At 40.2% G+C, this 16617-nt stretch overlaps 2 protein-coding genes across 2 annotated transcripts; both read right to left on the minus strand.

Moving 5' to 3' along the window:
* Positions 1–897: 897 nt before the first annotated feature.
* LOC149174853 (luminal-binding protein-like) lies at positions 898–1513 on the minus strand. The gene is made up of 2 exons (XM_089420990.1): positions 1305–1513; positions 898–1211 (listed from the first exon to the last, which is right to left on the minus strand). The coding sequence occupies exons 1-2, from the start codon at positions 1489–1491 to the stop codon at positions 898–900; spliced, it is 501 nt and encodes a 166-aa protein (XP_089277116.1). The 5' UTR covers positions 1492–1513.
* Positions 1514–1941: 428 nt separating this feature from the next.
* On the minus strand, positions 1942–4905 carry LOC149174854 (uncharacterized). The gene is made up of 5 exons (XM_089420991.1): positions 4767–4905; positions 4401–4640; positions 2961–3137; positions 2228–2296; positions 1942–2009 (listed from the first exon to the last, which is right to left on the minus strand). The coding sequence occupies exons 2-5, from the start codon at positions 4614–4616 to the stop codon at positions 1953–1955; spliced, it is 519 nt and encodes a 172-aa protein (XP_089277117.1). The 5' UTR covers positions 4617–4640; positions 4767–4905; the 3' UTR covers positions 1942–1952.
* Positions 4906–16617: the final 11712 nt, after the last annotated feature.

Consider the following 16617-nt stretch of genomic DNA (forward strand, 5'->3'; position numbering starts at 1 on the left):
TATAAACCATATAACACACTCAACAATAATTACTACCATTAGAATTCATAAAACCTCTAAGCCATGTGCTATTTTATAAACCATACAACACACTCAACAATAATATTAAACACAATACCAACATTAGAATTCATAAAACCCCTAATCCATATATTATTTTATAAACCATACAACACACTCAACAATAATTACCAATATTAAAATTCATAAAACCTATAATCTATATGCTATTTTATAAATCATACAACACACTCAACAATAATATTGCTTTTTTTTTATTAATATACAACAAAATCCAACCATTCATACAACGTACTCAACAATAATATTACATGAATATTAACATACATGTAAGTAGAAAAAAAAATATTAATATGTGACAAAATCCAAACATAAAAATATAACATTGGGAAAAGAAAATTCATAACAAAATCTAAACACAAAGACATTACTATTATAAAAAAATAATAATTATAATATCATGTAAACAACCATCACAACTTATAATTTTATAATATCAGGGAAACAACAACCACAAAGCATGACATCAAAACCACTAATACTAGCAATTTTCCCAAAAGGTACAAAGAGAGGCCGATAGGATTATTAAATTGGAATTGTTGAATTTTTCTAAAAGAATTAATTGGTTTGTGGAAAACCTTGTTTTCTTGGACTGGATCATTGTGCAATTACTTTTCTTTATATGTTTTGTTTATATCTATATTACAAGGAACACATTGAATGTCTTATTTCATTTCTGCTATCTTTACTAATATCCTTTCCGTGCTTTTTCTTGATCAATTTGATGAAATATTCAATTATCGTTTGGTCAAAGTCCTCCCCTGCATATTAGTGTACATCCTGGTAAGTTGAAAGCTCGAAAGCCAACCAAAGAAGTCAATGATAACCACCGTGCACATATTCAAATTCGTAATGTAAAACTGCCAGACAAAGTTCAGACATATTACCTCCAATATGGGTATCACCGTTTGTAGCCAAAACCTCAAAAACTCCATTGTCAATAGTCAGAACGCTGACATCAAACGTGCCACCGCCAAGATCAAAAACAACAATATTTTTCTCTCCACCCTTCTTGTCCAAGCCATAAGCTATTGCTGCAGTTGTGGGTTCGTTGATAATACGAGCTACATTCAAGCCAGCAATAACACCAGCATCCTTCGTTGCTTGGCGCTGTGCATCAGTAAAATAATCTGCGCAAGTCCACAAGTTAACAATCACAATGCAGTCAGCAATTGGTTACCCACAACCTCATATCAAAAAAAAAAATTGAAAAGAAAGCATACTAGGGACAGTCACCACAGCATCCTTTATAGTCTTGCCAAGGAATGCTTCTGCAGTCTCCTTCATCTTAGTCAAAATCATAGCACTGATTTCCTCAGGGCTAAATACCTTTGTCTCTCCATTTCGTACCTGAACTTGAATATAAGGTTTCCCATCTTTGTTCACAATCTTGTATGGTACCAATTTCATATTCTTCTGAACTTCTTTGTTTTCAAACCTATATAAATAAATGTTTTCATTTAATTGTGCTCATCAAGTAAAAGTTTTAAATCATTTTCTTGAAGTTTGGACAGCGTAGAAATCAAATCTTGATCTGACCCCAACCAGAATGTTGCTCGACCCCTAACTTAACATGCCAATTTCATGACTGGCACCCTTGTAGGTTCAATATCAAGGCGAGAATTGGACTTGCAATAAATATAATTTTCTAATGAATGGGAAAATCAAAGATCAGAGTACTTACTTTCTCCCAATGAGTCTCTTGACATCAAAGATGGTTCATTCGGCATTGACTGCAGCCTGGTTTTTGGCAGCCTCTCCAATCAACCTTTCATTTTCCGTGAACGCCACCCATGATGGGGCAATAATCTCCACATGACCATTCTTGTAAACTCCAACACAGGAGTAAGTAGTTCCCAGGTCTATACCAATCACCGTTCCCAATTTTGCAGCTTCTTCCTTCGCAATCGAAGATGCAAGAAGGCATCCTGAAAAAAAATTAAATTCCCCGTGAAGAGTATCAGAAAATGCCTATATGTTACCAGGGAAAGGATGCCTATAAATTAGCTTGACAGGCATGCTATTTTATACAAAGATTTCATAGCATGGTGACAACAAGGCTGTGCAGCTAATTTATCTAAATTAGATATGGATGGATACAAACCCATTTCTTAGATGAGCTAAATAAAGGGAGAGTAATACAGACCTTGGAACAACCACTTCTATCATAATGGATTGAACACCGTTTAAGCTCGCCAACCTCTGAAAACAGTTGCTGCAAACATATTCCATCAAATTAGACCAACTCATTTAAAAAAGATGTTGCCAGCATGTTTACCTAAAACTAAGAATACCCTTTAACTTCATATGAACTAAAAGAGAACCCATACAGAAAAGGAAACCAACATGAAAATTGGTGAATCAAAACTAGTGAGTAAGGTATGTTGAGTTAGAATCCAAAATGTCATAGTCTAACTATTCTACATTTTGGAGCTTTTCCAGCAAATTTTGCCCAAAATCAGGCATATATTTGTTAAAATTATAAGTTTAAGCTGTGTAATCTACACAATCCAGGTGCTCCAATGTTGAATCCATTTATGGAGTCAAAAACACATTTTAAACAACCAAAAAGATCACAAGCTTGCCCACAATTGTATCAGCAGATTCCAGCCCAAAAACCCAAAACATAGAATAGTTAGACAATGCCATCCACAATAAGCTGCATACGAAAGAATCAAAATAAAAGGCCAAAATGGATGATACAGAGAACAGAAGGACGTTAGACTAAAAGGTCCTGTCGAACTTAAGTTTGTTAGAAACACATTAGGTAACAAAATTTACAAACAAAAATCACTATCATAAGTTGCATTGGTACAAATTTTTGAAACTAAAGAAATGAAAAACAATCTGAAAAGCCTGATTTATTTCATCTTACCAACCTTCATATCGTCATTGGAGACTCCATAATCCAAATTGGAGACGTACAATTTTGTACCAGTCTCAAATCCAAGCTGCACGCCAAAGGCTTCCATGCTATCCTCAAACATATCATTCTGCGAAACAGAACCCTTGGCTCGGCCGAAAGACTGCTCCGGAACAACAAATAATGTCACGATTCACTAGTATAAATACTATCACCATGCTGCAACCTTGCACAATGCTACAGAAGGTTCCTGTCAAATATACAATAAAACTCAACCAAAGCTAACAGAAATACATCAAATATGGAACGTTATGATGGAGTAGAAACTGATACCTCCTATGAGATGTAGGAGGGGGATTTTCAGCCATATGAGCTGTTCAAATGACGCACGTAGGTTCTAATGGTTGGCAATTGCCATCTTGTGCTCCATGGAACAATCCCCATTCAGTCATGACGTCAGACTGTATCGAAGACGACAAACAGATAGGCAGCACAGCTTACCATTCTTTTCCTTGATGACATTTGCAGAAACATATATACAACGCACACCCTCAGCATTGAACCCAGTTACTGGCTACGATGGCAGAGAATTGTCGAATAGCCTGTGTGCTGTGCAGGTCCCCTCTTCTTTGTGATTGTTATCTTTGTGAAGCATTCATTAATGCAAGCCTACTAAAATCACAGTCACATGTCCCTTGTTGGGCACTCGTTGGGTACTTCATTCCAAGTTATCGCTATTTTCATTACTTTCCATTCCTCCCATACCATTATATGCAAAAATCAATCATATCAACATTTGGGTTGTGTATGCCAAACAAGTGAATTCCAAAAAAAACATTAACTCGTCTCCAGCTTTGCAAGACCAAACCATAGTAAATCGTTTCTCTTTTCTCCTTGACCAAGATATACCAACAAAAATATTTTTCCAGTGCACCTCACAAAATAAAATAAGTGTCCCCTCGCAGCTCATAAAATAACTTCCCTACACTTGGAAAAGCTAGATTCCAATCACAGGGCCAGAACTTCAGCTATTGACGGCTCTTGGCAGAAATTAGGCATTCTGCATAGTAAATAAGTAAATAATTACAAAGCCCTCTTTCAAATGCATGCAGCTCAGCTCGCCTATTTAAAAATACTTGATTCGTAAAAAAATTCCCGGATCAACCCTTATATCTAAGGTAGAAGTAATCTTCTAAATCAATACTTCGAACTATAAGGCCCTGATTTCTGAAGAAAGATCACGGCCTAGTGATAATAGGATATAATTTGGTTTTAGGGTTTGGTCTTATCGATCACAAGATCAATTCCCACTGAATCGATGCCGTTGGCTGAGCGGCCATGGCTTTGAAGCCTAGGCCTCAACTAATCCCTTTCAAAAGTGTGGATTTTTTTTTCTTTTTTTTTTTTTTTTCCTAATAATTACTGGAAATAAAGAAATTCATGCGCATTAGCTTGCCTTGGCAATTGTATATGGCGTAGATCGAACCGGCAGCCCTCCTCCTCTGCGCATGGGTCCTCCTCTGCCGCCACCGCCTCTGCCGCCGTGGAAACCACCACCACCCCGAAAACCACCTCTGTGAAAACCACCACTTCCTCCTCCTCTGCCACGGCCACGGAAGGGCTTGTTGTTCTTAATGAGGTCGTCTAATGACATATCCAGAGAGTTTGCCATCTTCGCGAGGATCAATCCGCTGTCCTGTCCACCCAACCAAAACCACTTTCACCACGATGTTCGATATATTTTGAAAATGCAACAACCAACCCAAAACAAGACCAAAAACCCAGAGGGTAAATAACAGTCCAAAGGGTTTATGGTGTACACCTTTGAGCTGCGTTCGAGGTCTAAAAACCGCCTGCTCGCAAACACTGGCTTCAAAACCCTAAACCCTCGGTTGAAAACCTAGTATGTATTTTAACTGGGAACTTCGAATGTTTCCTTTCGAGCAGAATAGCTTAGTGAGAGGGGGAATACTTTATGAGGGGCAAGAACGGCTTACCTGCAACGATAAAAACTACTAGAGTGGCAATTTGATCAGAGTTTTTGCATAACAGGGCCAAGTTCAATGCACAGCAGAACTCGAAGGTGAAAAGAAGGCAAATCAACCGATATAAGCAGTCGAAATGCAGTGCATGCTGGCCAAATGACACTTCAAATCAACGGTTGAAAGTGTCTCACCTGACCGAACGGAGTAGGGTAAAAGTGTTGATGATTAAATCCAAACTGCACGCCAAAGGCTTCCATGCTATCCTCAAACATATCATTCTGCGAAACAGAATCCTTGGCTCGGCCGAAAGACTGCTCTAGAACAACAAATAATGTCACGATTCACTAGTATAAATACTATCACCATGCTGCAACCTTGCACAATGCTACAGAAGATTCCGGTCAAATATACAATTAAAACTCAACCAAAGCTAACAGAAATACATCAAATATGGAACGCTATGATGGAGTAGAAACTGATAGTTACACGACCAGTTACAGATACCTCCTATGAGATGTAGGAGGGGGATTTTCAACCATATGAGCTGTTCAAATGACGCACGTAGGTTCTAATGGTTGGCAATTACCATCTTGTGCTCCATGGAACAATCGCCATTCAGTCATAACGTCAGACTATATCCAGGACGACAACCAGATAGGCAGTAGAAATTACCATTCTTTTCCTTGATGACATTTGCAGAAACATATATACAACACACACCCTCAGCACTGAACCCAGCTACTGGCTAAGATGGCAGAGAATTGTCGAATAGCCTGTGTTGTGCAGGTCCCCTCTTCTTTGTGATTGTTATCTTTGTGAAGCATTCATTAATGCAAGCCTACAAAAATCACAGTCACATGTCCCTTGTTGGGCACTCGTTGGGTACTTCATTCCAAGTTATCGCTATTTTCATTACTTTCCATTCCTGCCATACCATTATATGCAAAAATCAATCATATCAACATTTGGGTTGTGTATGCCAAACAAGTGAATTCAAAAAAAAACATTAACTCGTCTCCAGCTTTGCAAGACCAAACCATAGTAAATCGTTTCTTTTTTCTCCTTGACCAAGATATGCCAGCGAAAATATTTTTCCAGTGCACCTCACAAAATAAAATAAGTGTCCCCTGGCAGCTCATAAAATAACTTGCCTACACTTGGAAAAGCTAGATTCCAAACACAGGGCCAGAACTTCAGCTATTGACGGCTCTTGGCAGAAATTAGGCATTCTGCATAGTAAATAAGTAAATAATTACAAAGCCCTCTTTCAAATGCATGCAACTCAGCTCGCCTATTTAAAAATACTTGATTCATAAGAAATTCCCAGATCAACCCTTATATCTAAGGTAGAAGTAATCTTCTAAACCAATACTTCGAACCATAAGGCCCTGATTTCTGAAGAAAGATCATGACCTAGTGATAACAGGATATAATTTGGTTTTAGGGTTTGGCCTTATCGATCACAAGATCAATTCCCACTGAATCGATGCCGTTGGCTGAGCGGCCATGGCTTTGAAGCCTAGGCCTCAACTAATCCCTTTCAAAAGTGTGGATATTTCTTTTCCTAATAATTACTTGAAATAAAGAAATTCATGCACATTAGCTTGCCTTGGCAATTGTATATGGCGTAGATCGAACCGACAGCCCTCCTCATCTGCGCATGGGTCCTCCTCTACCGCCGCGGAAACCACCACCACCCCGAAAACCACTTCTGCGAAAACCACCACTTCCTCCTCCTCCTCCTCTGACACGGCCACGGAAGGGCTTGTTGTTCTTAATGAGGTCTTCTAATGACATATCCAGAGAGTTTTCCATCTTCGCGAGGATCAATCCGCTGTCCTTTCCACCCAACCAAAACCACTTTCACCACGATGTTCGATATATTTTGAAAATGCAACAACCAACCCAAAACAAGACGAAAAAACTAGAGGGTAAATAACAGTCCAAAGGGTTTATGGCATACACCTTTGAGCTGCGTTCGAGGTCTAAAAACAGCCTGCTCGCAAACACTGGCTTCAAAACCCTAAACCCTCGGTTGAAAACCTAGTATGTATTTTAACAAGGAACTTCGGATGTTTCCTTTCGAGCAGAATAGCTTCGTGAGAGGGGGAATACTTTATGAGCGGAAAGAACGGGCTACCTGCAACGATAAAAACTAGCAGAGTGGCAATCTGATCAGAGTTTTTGGATAACAAGGCCAGGTTCAATGTACATCAGAACTCGGAGGTGAAAAGAAGGCAAAAAGAAGGCAACTCAACCTAAAGTGCAGTGCATGCTTGGCCGATGACACTTCATGAAAGTGTCTCACTTTCAAATCAACAGTTGAAAGCGTCTCATGAAAGTATCTCACCTTCAAATCAACAGTTGAAACTGTCTCACTTGATCGGGTTAAAGTGTTGACGGTTGAAAGTGTCTCACCTTCAAATCAACGGTTGAAAATGTCTCACCTAATCGGATAAAAGTGTTGACGATTGTTGATGCATAAAAAGGGCTATCAGCCTAAATATCAATATTAAAAACGGGAGAAGATGTTATTGCATCAACTCAAAAATCACGCACAACTTTAAAACAAAGTCTATCCCAAATAGAATAACCCACCCATCCACTGGTTCAAAGTTTTGCATCAACTCAAAAATCACGCACAACTTTAAAACAAAGTCTATCCCAAATAGAGTAACCCACCCATCCACTGGTTCAAACTTAAAAAAACTGAGTAAGAAAACAAAACCCTACCTTAAAAAAAAAGTGGTAGTCACATAATATAATTTTGGAAAAAGATGCCAATAAACTAGATTGAAAAAGCAAGCTTTTTACAATAATGGTCAAAGAAAAATACATTAAGGAGTGATAGTGGCAAATGGAAAGATTAGGGAAAAAACTAGTAGTTCATAACTTCACAATTTGCAAAAGGGAGTTGATAACCTAGTCAAATCCTCAACATCTAATATTTCATATGAACCTTTAATCACTTAAATGATACGAGGTAAAAAACCCAAAATATAAAATATTTAAAACTATTTTTTCTGGGGAGAAATGACCACACCACATATTTTTACGCCATAAGGCGTTTCCCTCTTGTTACACTAAAATTTGTCACCATGACTATTTGCAGTTAGTATGGCTCCATCAACTGTCATACTATCCCTCCTTGGCAAGTCTTATACCTCTGCTCCTCATGTCAAACCCAAGAAAGAGAGAAAGTCCTTAAAAGTCAATTAACTCTGGTTACGCAGTTTCTCTTACCTTACCTGCGTGTACGCACCTCAAGTTCACAATACCTGTGTACTTGTACGCTCTGTCTGTAAAAGGGTGGGTGCATACTCCTGTAAAGGTCAAAAGGCGCAAGTTTTACTTCAAAAAAGTTACTTGTGTTCGATTCTAGAGCATTCTAGAAGATGGTTTGACATGTATTGAGCGCCTCCAGATGGTTCATGCATCCCAAAGAAAGAGGAACTTATCCCATCAAGAGGGGAGCTATCCCATTGAAAGAGGGGCTTATCCCATTGATGGTGGACCTAATTAACTTCCTCCAAAGCATTATAAATACAGGCATTGGGCCAGAGGGAGGGGAAGTTGAAAGTTGAATATTCCTAAGGGTAGATGCTGCTGAAATTAGGACTCCCTTATAGAGCTTGAGAGGAGAGATTCCCATCCTTTCTTAGCTTCATTTGGAAGTGGGTGAGCTGATCAAAGTAAAGGAGAATTCTTGCTGGACCCTGGAAGGGACCTGCACAAAACCAAGGCACTGGTTGTAATGGTTTCTTTTGTTTCCAATTAATACAATTAAGTTCATTTTTCTCAACAAGTTGTTATATATAATTTGTTTCATATACTCCTTGGTCTTTATTATGAATATGTTTTATTATATGAGTTATTCAGGTGCTATGTAATCATTTGCTTGTTAGTGAATTCAGGTTTCAAAGAGAAGGAGGAGCTCATCTGGATCGGAGAGGCTTGGCTGCTACAAACAGCGTTGGACTAAAGGTATGCTTTAAACATCTGGTTGCTTGTATTTTAAATGCATATTTAGGGAAAGATAGTGCTTGATTGTTTTGTTTGTCACTAGAAAGCCTTAGCTTCTAGGGAGGTCGGTTTTGTCCGCAAAATTGACTCTTTCCGCATGACAAAATGGCGACTCCACTGGGGAATCCATGGATTTGATTGATTTCTCTTTTGATTGATACTTTGATTTGAGAAAAGTCGATTTCTTTCTGGTTTTTGACTGATTGACTGTGAATTTGGGTGGAATAGCTTAGGGTTAAGTTAATTTTTATTTTTCTTGGTTTTGTTAGCATTACGCACCCTCTGCGTTAAGCACAGTTCGTACATGTACGCACTGCAACTTTGTACACAGAGCGTGGCCACACCTGTGCAAACAGGCTGCCTGCGTACCCTGTCAAAAGTTGAGAAAATTCCAATTTTTTTCCTTTTTTTGCCTCTTAGATTTTGCTTATAATTTGTTTTTGCTGCCCAGATCCACTGGTTACCTGTCAAAAGTTTTCATCTAAGCTTGTTTCATTAGCATCAAGGGTTTTAGTGAAGTTCATAGAAGTTCTAGCCCTAGGTTTGATTTTTGCATCGGTCTTGTAGTGACTTTGGCTTTAGAAGTTGTAAAAACCTTGGATATCCCTGGTCTTTTCAGTCTTCTTAGGAGTCAGACCTTTCATAAAATCCACCTTTGTAAGAAACCTACCTTTGTGTTGTCTCTTTGCGGAATTCCGAGAAGGCTTGTTTGTTAAGCTGTGAATTTCATTCTTAAGAAAAAGAACAAAAGATTTTTATTTTTGTTTTTGACTGGTTTATGATTCTGCATGAACTAGTCCTTGGCTGAATTTTGACTGAGTAAAACATCCTGGAATTATATTTTGTAAGCTTTTAACTCATTAGATTTGCTTTTAGGTAAATTTCTCATTAGATTTGCTTCTAGGTAAATTTCTCTTATATTTTCATAGATTTTTAAAAATGATTTTTGTTAAGTAGTTTTACATGCTTTGTTAATATAGGAAAAATACACAAATCTCTTTTGAAGAAAAGTTTGTTTTAGTAGCATTTGAAGTCTTTGAAAAGAGAAAGGAATTTTCGTGAAATAATTAGTGGTCATGTGTTGTGTGCTTTGGAAAAGATAAAGAGATTGTTTCTTTGATTTTCATTGCCAAGAAAGTTGTCTTTATAAATTTTGCATTCTCCAACTCTCTTAGCTAGGGAATTCATTGAAAAGGAAAGATAGTATAAATCATCTTAGGTGCATATTTTTAGTGGATTTGAGTCGAGTCTACACACCATCAGTTTCATCTCCACTACCTTTTGTCCTAAAGAAAATCCATAAAAATTAACGCTTAAAGTAAAATTTACTTAGTAACTTTTTATTTACTAGGGCTCTGAAACACCAATATAGATCAGGCTAGTGTCTTGGAGTAGGAGAGTAATTAACTCTCCAAGACAGCAAAACCAAACAAGTAGCTCATCTTGTGATAGGATAAATCCAACTGTTACATTTATGCTCTGGGAAATCTCCTCTTAAAGGAGAAGCACGAGATCATGTCCGAACCAGTGAGGGGATCAATCCTCCTTCATTGGGAACGACGCCAGATACGCACGTACTACAAACGATAAACCTCGGATTGACCATTGTCGAGGAGCCTGGGGTCACTTGTCGGTAAACCTTGGATTATTGTCAAGGAGCCGGCAAGGGGATTGAGCTTGTTACTCTGCCCTTGCGTGCTATCGGATCGTAGACTGTTCCCCCAGGTATATTTGTTGTTGTTGGTGACCTTAGTGACCATTATCTTTAGGGTTCTACCCAAGGTGACGGTGGAGGGAAGATCCCACTGTACCTGGAGCAGACGTCGGCTAGACTCACTTGGATTTTCTGGGGGGTTCACTTCACTCGAGACGGTTAAAGTGGAGGAACTTGTGCCAGTCTATTCATTAAGCAGGTTGCCGGGGTAACTGTTCCACCCGCCACTTCTGTACTGAATTTTGTGATGTTGGATTTCATCACCAACTAGTGTTTTCGGTCCGGAAGGTTACTGTTTGTGTATGGTTTGACGCCCTAGATTCTTTAGGCGTGTGATTCGAATTTGTTTGGTTCTTTAGAGACTTTAGGCAGTTTGCTTTGAGATTTTACTTTGTTTGCGTGTGCAGTAGTTAAAAGTTTTTAACTATGGCTGAATTACTGAGACAGTCCCGTAGACATCGGGGCCAGTCTCCTGAGATTGTAACCGTGGCCGATTTGTTGAGGAAGTCCCGTAGACTTCGGGGCCAACCTCCTGAAGACGTCCCGGGGCATTACGAAGGTTTGAAAGTCCTTGTAACTCCTAGTGGCAGTAAAGTAGGTTCACCTGAAGAAGGAGAGTCTTCATTGGTAGTTCATCCTGATTACCAAAGTCTAGAAACAGGTTATAATCCCGAAGCTATTGCAGTTTCCGAGCTTGCTGGTAGTTTTTCATCTACTAGTGATATAGGCGAAGAACCTGAGATATCTGAACCTGTTACTCCAACTTCTAGTGCTCCTGATTCACCTAGAGTAGAAAGAGTCATCACCGAAAATCTTCCTTCTGGTTTGATAGCTATTGAAGAACTTGCTCCAGAAGAAGAAATAGGTGTCCCTATCCCTGAAAATCAACCTACTATTGATCTAAGGGAGCGTGAATCCATTTTTTACAGTCCACCTAGAAGTACTACTTGGTATCTTTCTTTAACTAATTATTTGGACAACTCAGGGTTAAGTTTTTCTCCACCTCGTGCTCCTCATCCACCTGGAGGTCTTTATACTCCTGTAAATATGTCTCGTCAGTCGTCCATGTTTACTCAATCGCCTGAATCCTTTTTGTTCGACGGTCCTTCTGTTCCCTTTGGGTATCAGTCACTTTCTAGTACTTTTGCGGGAGCATCTCCTCAACCCATTGAACATGGGTTATTAACTGGAAACAATGGTAATAAACCGTTGAGCGTAGGAGACATTTACATGATGTTAGGTTCAATTCCCAGTTCTCAACCTCAAGGTGGCCAGTTACCGCCTGGGGGGCAGTCTCAATTAACGCCTGGGGGGCAACCTCAAGGTACACAAATTGTGTCTGGGGGGCAACCTCAAGGACAGTATGTACCCTTGGTGCAGTACATTCCTCAAGGTCAACCCCAACCTCAATATGTACCCCAAGGTCAACCTCAGTATCAATTTATACCTCAAGGTCAACCCCAGTATCAGTACCTACCTCAAGGGTATCTACCCCAAGGTCAGTGCTCGAGTCAAGGTTTCCAGCCACTCCAAGGTCAATCTTATGTTCAAGGTACGGGAAATGTACCTTTCAATTATCAATCCTACCCTCAATCTGGTTATGGATCTCAATATCCTCAACCTGTTATGGGTCAATACCCCGGAATGAAGATAGTGTGGGATCCATCGCAAGTTCAACAGGTGTTGCAGCGAAGTGTACAGTTGTCATCTCAAACTGGACAACCCTTAGTTTCTGGTTCACCCCAGCAACCAGTCCAGTCTAATATTCAAACTTTTGTACCTTCGGTAGTTTCTCAGTCTGGTCCTATCGCACCTAGTACTCCATCTCAAACGACTGCTGCAACTACCGCAACATCTGTTCAATCTACCCCACTTACTTCTGGAGTATCGACAACTCCGGTTTCTACAGTCTCTATAACTACTCCTCAGACATCTTTACCATCGTCTAGATCCACGATTCAAACTACGGTTCAGATGCCTGTAGGACAACCTGGTTTAAGTACGGTTGTCACTAGCCAACCACAATTCACTTATCAACCGTACCAGGGACAGTACCAATACGGGCCTGTTGTCCAGCAGCCAGTTTACCAGTATCAACCGTATCCTGGATACACTTATCAACAATCACAACAACCCCGGTACGGTCCGATTAATCCTGGTTTTCCGGGAGGATACAATATCCCGAACGCGATTCCTATTCCTAGTTATCCCGGATATCCTCCTCCTGGGACTGGTCTCGTGACCCAGAGTTTTAGGGATCCTAATCGGCAATTATCGTTTATCGCAACTTTGGATTTACCAGACTTGTCGCGCCTAACGAATGATCCAATAAATTATCTTCCATTTTGGCCGCCAATGCCAAATAAGTTGCCCAGTGACATTCCCAAGTTCTAAGGTAAGTCTGGAGAGGACCCGTCGAATCATGTGATGACTTACCACCTCTGGTGTGCCTCTAATTCCATCTCGGATGATTCGATCCGCTTACATCTTTTCCAGCGTACTCTCATTGGTCTTGCGGCCAAGTGGTACATTGAGTTACCACGGGCCTCTTTTTATAATTTTATCCAGTTAGCTACCTCGTTTTTAACTCATTTTCAGTTGCCGGTCAGATATGATAATGGCACGGAGTTACTAACTTCATTAAAACAATCGACGTCCACATATATTTCCGATCATATTCATGAATGGAGACGTCGAAGGCGGTTAGTGAAAGTTTTTATCCCGGACCAAATCTTAGCTGAATGGTTTGTTAAATCATTGTTACCAAAGATTACTGAAGACGTAGCTAAGGCCGGAGTAGTTACTGAGGAGCAAGTGATTGCTCAAGCGCAGTACCTTGACTTAGTTTATACTCAGTCAGGTACGTTACACGAAAAGATCTTAGATCTTCCTAAGTCAAATCAAATCGTTGCTGCTCCTTCGGGGTCTCATGCCGCTGATGGTATGATTGGTACGGTGAACACTAAAAGTAAGAAGAAATCCTCAAAGAATTCTTCTCCTATTATAACCTTACCAGACTCCCCGACAGGAGATTCTTCCGCTGAAGTTTCCGCCGATATTCACGCTGTAGAGTCATCTACGGCTAAATCAAAATCCGGTGGGAAAAAGAAAGGCAAGAAGAAGAATAAAGCAGACAAAACCCCAAAGGAGTAAATTGAAAAGTCGAAAACCAATGACGAAAAACACAAACCTCAATATCCTTGTCTTATTTGTGAAGAGGATCATTTTACAAGAGATTGCCCTCATCGGGCAGAGGTTGTGAAAATCGTCAAAGGTTCCCCAACTCCTGCTGTTTTGAAAGATCCATTTCCAAAGCAGGAGAGTAAGATGATAGGTTCTTCCTCGAGTGCCAGTGAAGAACCCATATTGATGATGTCTCATGTAAGGATTGCGACTCGATCGCAAGATTATGGTAGTAAAAGTCCAGTTGATGGCAAAGAAGCAGAATCTTCTCATTCTAATCCATCAACCTCGGCTCTCGGTTCCGATCCACTACAAATCGAGAAACCTAACCCGGACTTAGTAATCAAACTGCCCGCCAAGGGTATACTTCGAAAGTCTACTTTCAATCCACATGCGAGAGCGGCGCAGAATTATAACATTGTTGAGGACTTAGCTGTTTCACCCTCAGCAATGTCGGAGTTGGAAGTGCTGCAATCATGCCCAGCATAGCGCAAATTACTTTTGTCGGCTATAGGAGCTGTTGATGTTCAGGACCCGAACCTAATAATCTTTGATCTAGAAAATAGTACACCGCGTTTACCTCATCAAATGGCTTTCCAGATCCCAGTGATAGTAAAAAACATGCCTATTCATCGGACTGTAATTGATGAGGGAGCTTCCACGTGTATTATGTCGATACAGTGTTGGAGATCGCTTGGTTCTCCTTCACTAAATCAATCCCCGACAATTCTTAAGGCCTTTGATGGCCGTGGGTTTCATCCTTTTGGCATTTTACAGGATTTTCCTATAGGGGTTGAAGGGAAAACCGTTAGTCTAGATGTGGAGGTGGTTGATGCCCCTCTAGACTACAACCTTCTCTTGGGTCGCAGTTGGTCTTACGCTATGGCAACGGTCGTTTCATCGGTCTTCTGAGTAATAAAGTTTCCACATAATGGCAAGATCGTAACAATAGACCAGCTGGCTTACTTTTCATCCGACCCATCCTCTTCAGAGAGTATTCAGCATGTCGGTAAAACGACTATCCCTTATAAGGATGTTCGAGTAGGATTAGTTAAAGATGCCGGTTCACTGGGAACTTTTCCTTTTCCTCCAATCAACGCATTGTCTTCATTTGCATCTATTCATATGATTACATCAGACACCATTGTTTATGACGATCCTTGGATCGTTCCTTCTGAATCTGAGATAGACTCATTTGGTGATGCTATGCCTTTGAGTCCATATGAAATTGCCTATGAAGCCGTGCAGTCTTTTACCGACCCGCGTTCAACCAAAATCGACCAAATGAATGTGGTCCGTGAGGAATCACTTTTCACATCAACCTCGGACTTAATAGCGTTTCCCGAAGTTGTGTCATCTGACGAGCAACTTCGTGAAGTCCTGTGTGTAGACGATTTACCATGGGAAGATCTCCATCACAGATCTTCGTTTTTACCTGAGGATGATCGTTTTGAAAATGATTTCTCATCAATCTTTACAGCTGAATATGTCAAAGAAGCTCAGAATCCAATGAAACATCCTGATTCATAGCTAAATTTGGGAAACATCTCTCGCACTATTCCCATTGACATTTCAGTCAAGCCTAGAATTGTTGAGAACATTCATATAGGTGCCTCGTGTACAAATGACGAAATTCAGACATACAAGGCCCTATTTCAAGAATTCTGCGACGTGTTTGCCTGGTCCTACGAGGAAATGCCAGGAATTGATCCCGCGATTGTTGTCCATGAGATCAAGACTTACCCGGACGCTAAACCCGTCCGGCAACATTTGCGTCAGATTCACCCACGAAAAGCGGCTGCAATTAAAGCATAAGTCGAGAAGCTGTTGAAAGCAGGGTTCATTTATCCGATCCCGTTAACGGATTGGGTATCGAATATTGTTCTGGTTAACAAAAAACAGGGAACAATAAGAATATGCATCAATTATAGAGACATTAATCGAGCTTGTCCAAAGGAAAACTACCCAACACCCTATATCGATCAAATAATTGATGATTGTGCCGGCAGTGAAATATTTTCCTTTATGGACGGTTTTTCCGGTTACAATCAAATCAATATTCTACCTGTCGATCAATCAAAAACGGCTTTCATTTGTCCATGGGGGACATTTGCTTATTGCAAATTGCCTTTTGGGCTTAAGAATGCCGGAGCAACTTTTCAAAGGGCGATGTCTTATGCGTTTCATGACATCAAACACATTGTGCAACCGTATCTCGATGATTTGCCTGCTCATTCATTACATCGAGCTGACCACCTTGTCCATTTACGAGCAATTTTCATGAGGTGTAGGCATTATCGAATTCAGTTGAACCCACACAAATGTGTCTTCTGTATAGAAGTGGGTCGATTACTGGGATTTGTAGTTTCGAAAGCCGGCATTCGCGTCGATCCTTCGAAGGTAGAAGCTATCATCAAATTGCCTCCTCCTTCGAGTCTTCGCCAACTCCAAAGTTTGCAGGGGAAAGCAAACTTTTTACGACGATTCATTCCTAACTACGCCGAGGTTACAAAGGGTTTTACCCGGTTGCTGAAACAGAACGCTCAATTCTCTTGGGATGAGATAGCTCAGAAATCTTTTGATGCACTCAAGCACGCGTTGACCCATGCACCGTTGCTGCATCCTCCCAACTACAACCAGGATTACTTTTTGTACCTCGCCGCCTCTCATTCCACCATTGGGATGGTCTTAGTTCAGGAAGACGAATTCAGAACGGAACATGTGATATATTACCTTAGTCGAACGTTAAATCCAACTGAACTCAAATA

The sequence above is a fragment of the Pinus tabuliformis genome, chromosome 4_1 (genome assembly GCF_031772625.1).
Source record: "Pinus tabuliformis cultivar Carrire ecotype Pingquan chromosome 4_1, CPIR1, whole genome shotgun sequence".
Lineage (NCBI taxonomy): Eukaryota > Viridiplantae > Streptophyta > Pinopsida > Pinales > Pinaceae > Pinus > Pinus tabuliformis.

What these genes read in the sequence shown, in the direction of transcription:
- LOC149174854 (XM_089420991.1), bottom strand. Translation starts at nt 4,616, where the DNA reads ATGGCAAACTCTCTGGATATGTCATTAGACGACCTCATTAAGAACAAC. An exon ending in CGCCATATACAATTGCCAAG is followed by an intron (nt 3,138 to 4,400) that starts GCAAGCTAATGC and finishes TTATACTAGTGA; the next exon opens with ATCGTGACATTATTTGTTGT. An exon ending in ATAGAAGTGGTTGTTCCAAG is followed by an intron (nt 2,010 to 2,227) that starts GTCTGTATTACT and finishes ATTTTTTTTCAG; the next exon opens with GATGCCTTCTTGCATCTTCG.
- LOC149174853 (XM_089420990.1), bottom strand. Translation starts at nt 1,491, where the DNA reads ATGAAATTGGTACCATACAAGATTGTGAACAAAGATGGGAAACCTTAT. An exon ending in TGCTGTGGTGACTGTCCCTA is followed by an intron (nt 1,212 to 1,304) that starts GTATGCTTTCTT and finishes GGACTTGCGCAG; the next exon opens with ATTATTTTACTGATGCACAG.